Here is a 1,206-nt window from a genome sequence, read left to right on the forward strand (position 1 = left end):
GAAGAAAAAGTTTGGGAACCACTGACTTAGTGTAACATTAGTACTGATAAATATCATTTGTCACCTTTTGTCTTAAAATAGATGTACCACTCTTTATTTTGTCATTCATATTATTTTCTCTGCAGGAAGCTATTGGTCGTCTTTGTCGGCCACCATTTTGATCAGGCACATCATGGTCTTCAAAAACGTCCTGGCTTTCATTCTGAAGAACTGCCTGTTGCAAACCCACAACCCAGGAGCCAAACTGCTGCTGAAAGCCCTGAAGCTCCTTTACAAAGTCAGTGCCGAATGCTTTCTTTCAGTCAGCTGTGTGTTTCATTTAAAATATTGAAATTAGCCTTTTAGGTTCTTCTGATCAACTGCTTGACCTTTAACCTTTGAGAAATATTCACTATTACCAATGTCAAAGCACCTACCAATAGGTTCGTGGTTGCTTTTAATGTGATTCATTGTTTTGTTTTTCAGGCAAACAAATGTGGGAAGTCTTACAAAGTCCCACTGAGCACCTTTTATGTCGAGGAAATCCCTTTCGCTCTTAATGCACATGAGGATGTCGCTCTTTGGTTGTCATTATCCAAAATAGAGGTGAAAATAGTTATGTAGCGTTTCATGTGATCTGTTCATATTTTGCTGAACTTCCTTCCTGACCATTTATTTTGACATTTTCTCAAAGGACGAGGAGCAAACGCCCGCCATTTTCTGCCGCTACCCTTTCGTTTTCCCTCTGATTTGTAAAGTTGCTGTCTTCAACATCTTGGCACGCGTGATGAAGGTAAAGTGCTTTATGAGCTCTGCATCCTGTATGTGGCTGCAAATATTTTGCTCCACAATTTTATAACAAAGGAGTTTTGTAACTGCAGGATTCTCATCGTGTTGTACATGAAATGGGTTTGCCGTTCCCTGACGAGTTTCTTGGAAACACCCTGGACTCCCCCGTCCCGGTCCTGCAGCTGAACCTGAGACGAACTCACCTGATGGAGGACACCTTCAGACATCTCGCTGCAGCCGATCACGCTGCATTTAAAAGAGAGCTTGTGGTAAAAGCAACATAAGAAAATGGACATTATTAAAAATCCACGGTTGTAGAGTCTGTGAGATTTGACACTAAAACTTAAGTTAAAAACGTTCAAAACTGCAGAACTTGATTGACAAAAGTGCTTAGATCAATGAAAAATAATTAGTAAAACAACGAATATGTGTGAAATT

General features: G+C 40.0%; 1 protein-coding gene across 1 annotated transcript in view; it reads left to right on the top strand.

The window, feature by feature from the left end:
• LOC106953926 (probable E3 ubiquitin-protein ligase HERC6) overlaps positions 1 to 1,206 on the top strand; it is an 18,237-nt gene that overhangs the window by 8,735 nt on the left and 8,296 nt on the right. Inside the window, exons 13-16 of the mRNA XM_015043064.1 lie at positions 126 to 277; positions 466 to 585; positions 674 to 772; positions 861 to 1,037. Coding sequence (XP_014898550.1) covers positions 126 to 277; positions 466 to 585; positions 674 to 772; positions 861 to 1,037 — 548 coding nt within the window. The remainder of the gene's footprint in view (positions 1 to 125; positions 278 to 465; positions 586 to 673; positions 773 to 860; positions 1,038 to 1,206) is intronic.

This window comes from Poecilia latipinna, unplaced genomic scaffold (genome assembly GCF_001443285.1).
Source record: "Poecilia latipinna isolate Pla-1442-1.1 unplaced genomic scaffold, P_latipinna-1.0 Scaffold614, whole genome shotgun sequence".
Classification (NCBI taxonomy): domain Eukaryota; kingdom Metazoa; phylum Chordata; class Actinopteri; order Cyprinodontiformes; family Poeciliidae; genus Poecilia; species Poecilia latipinna.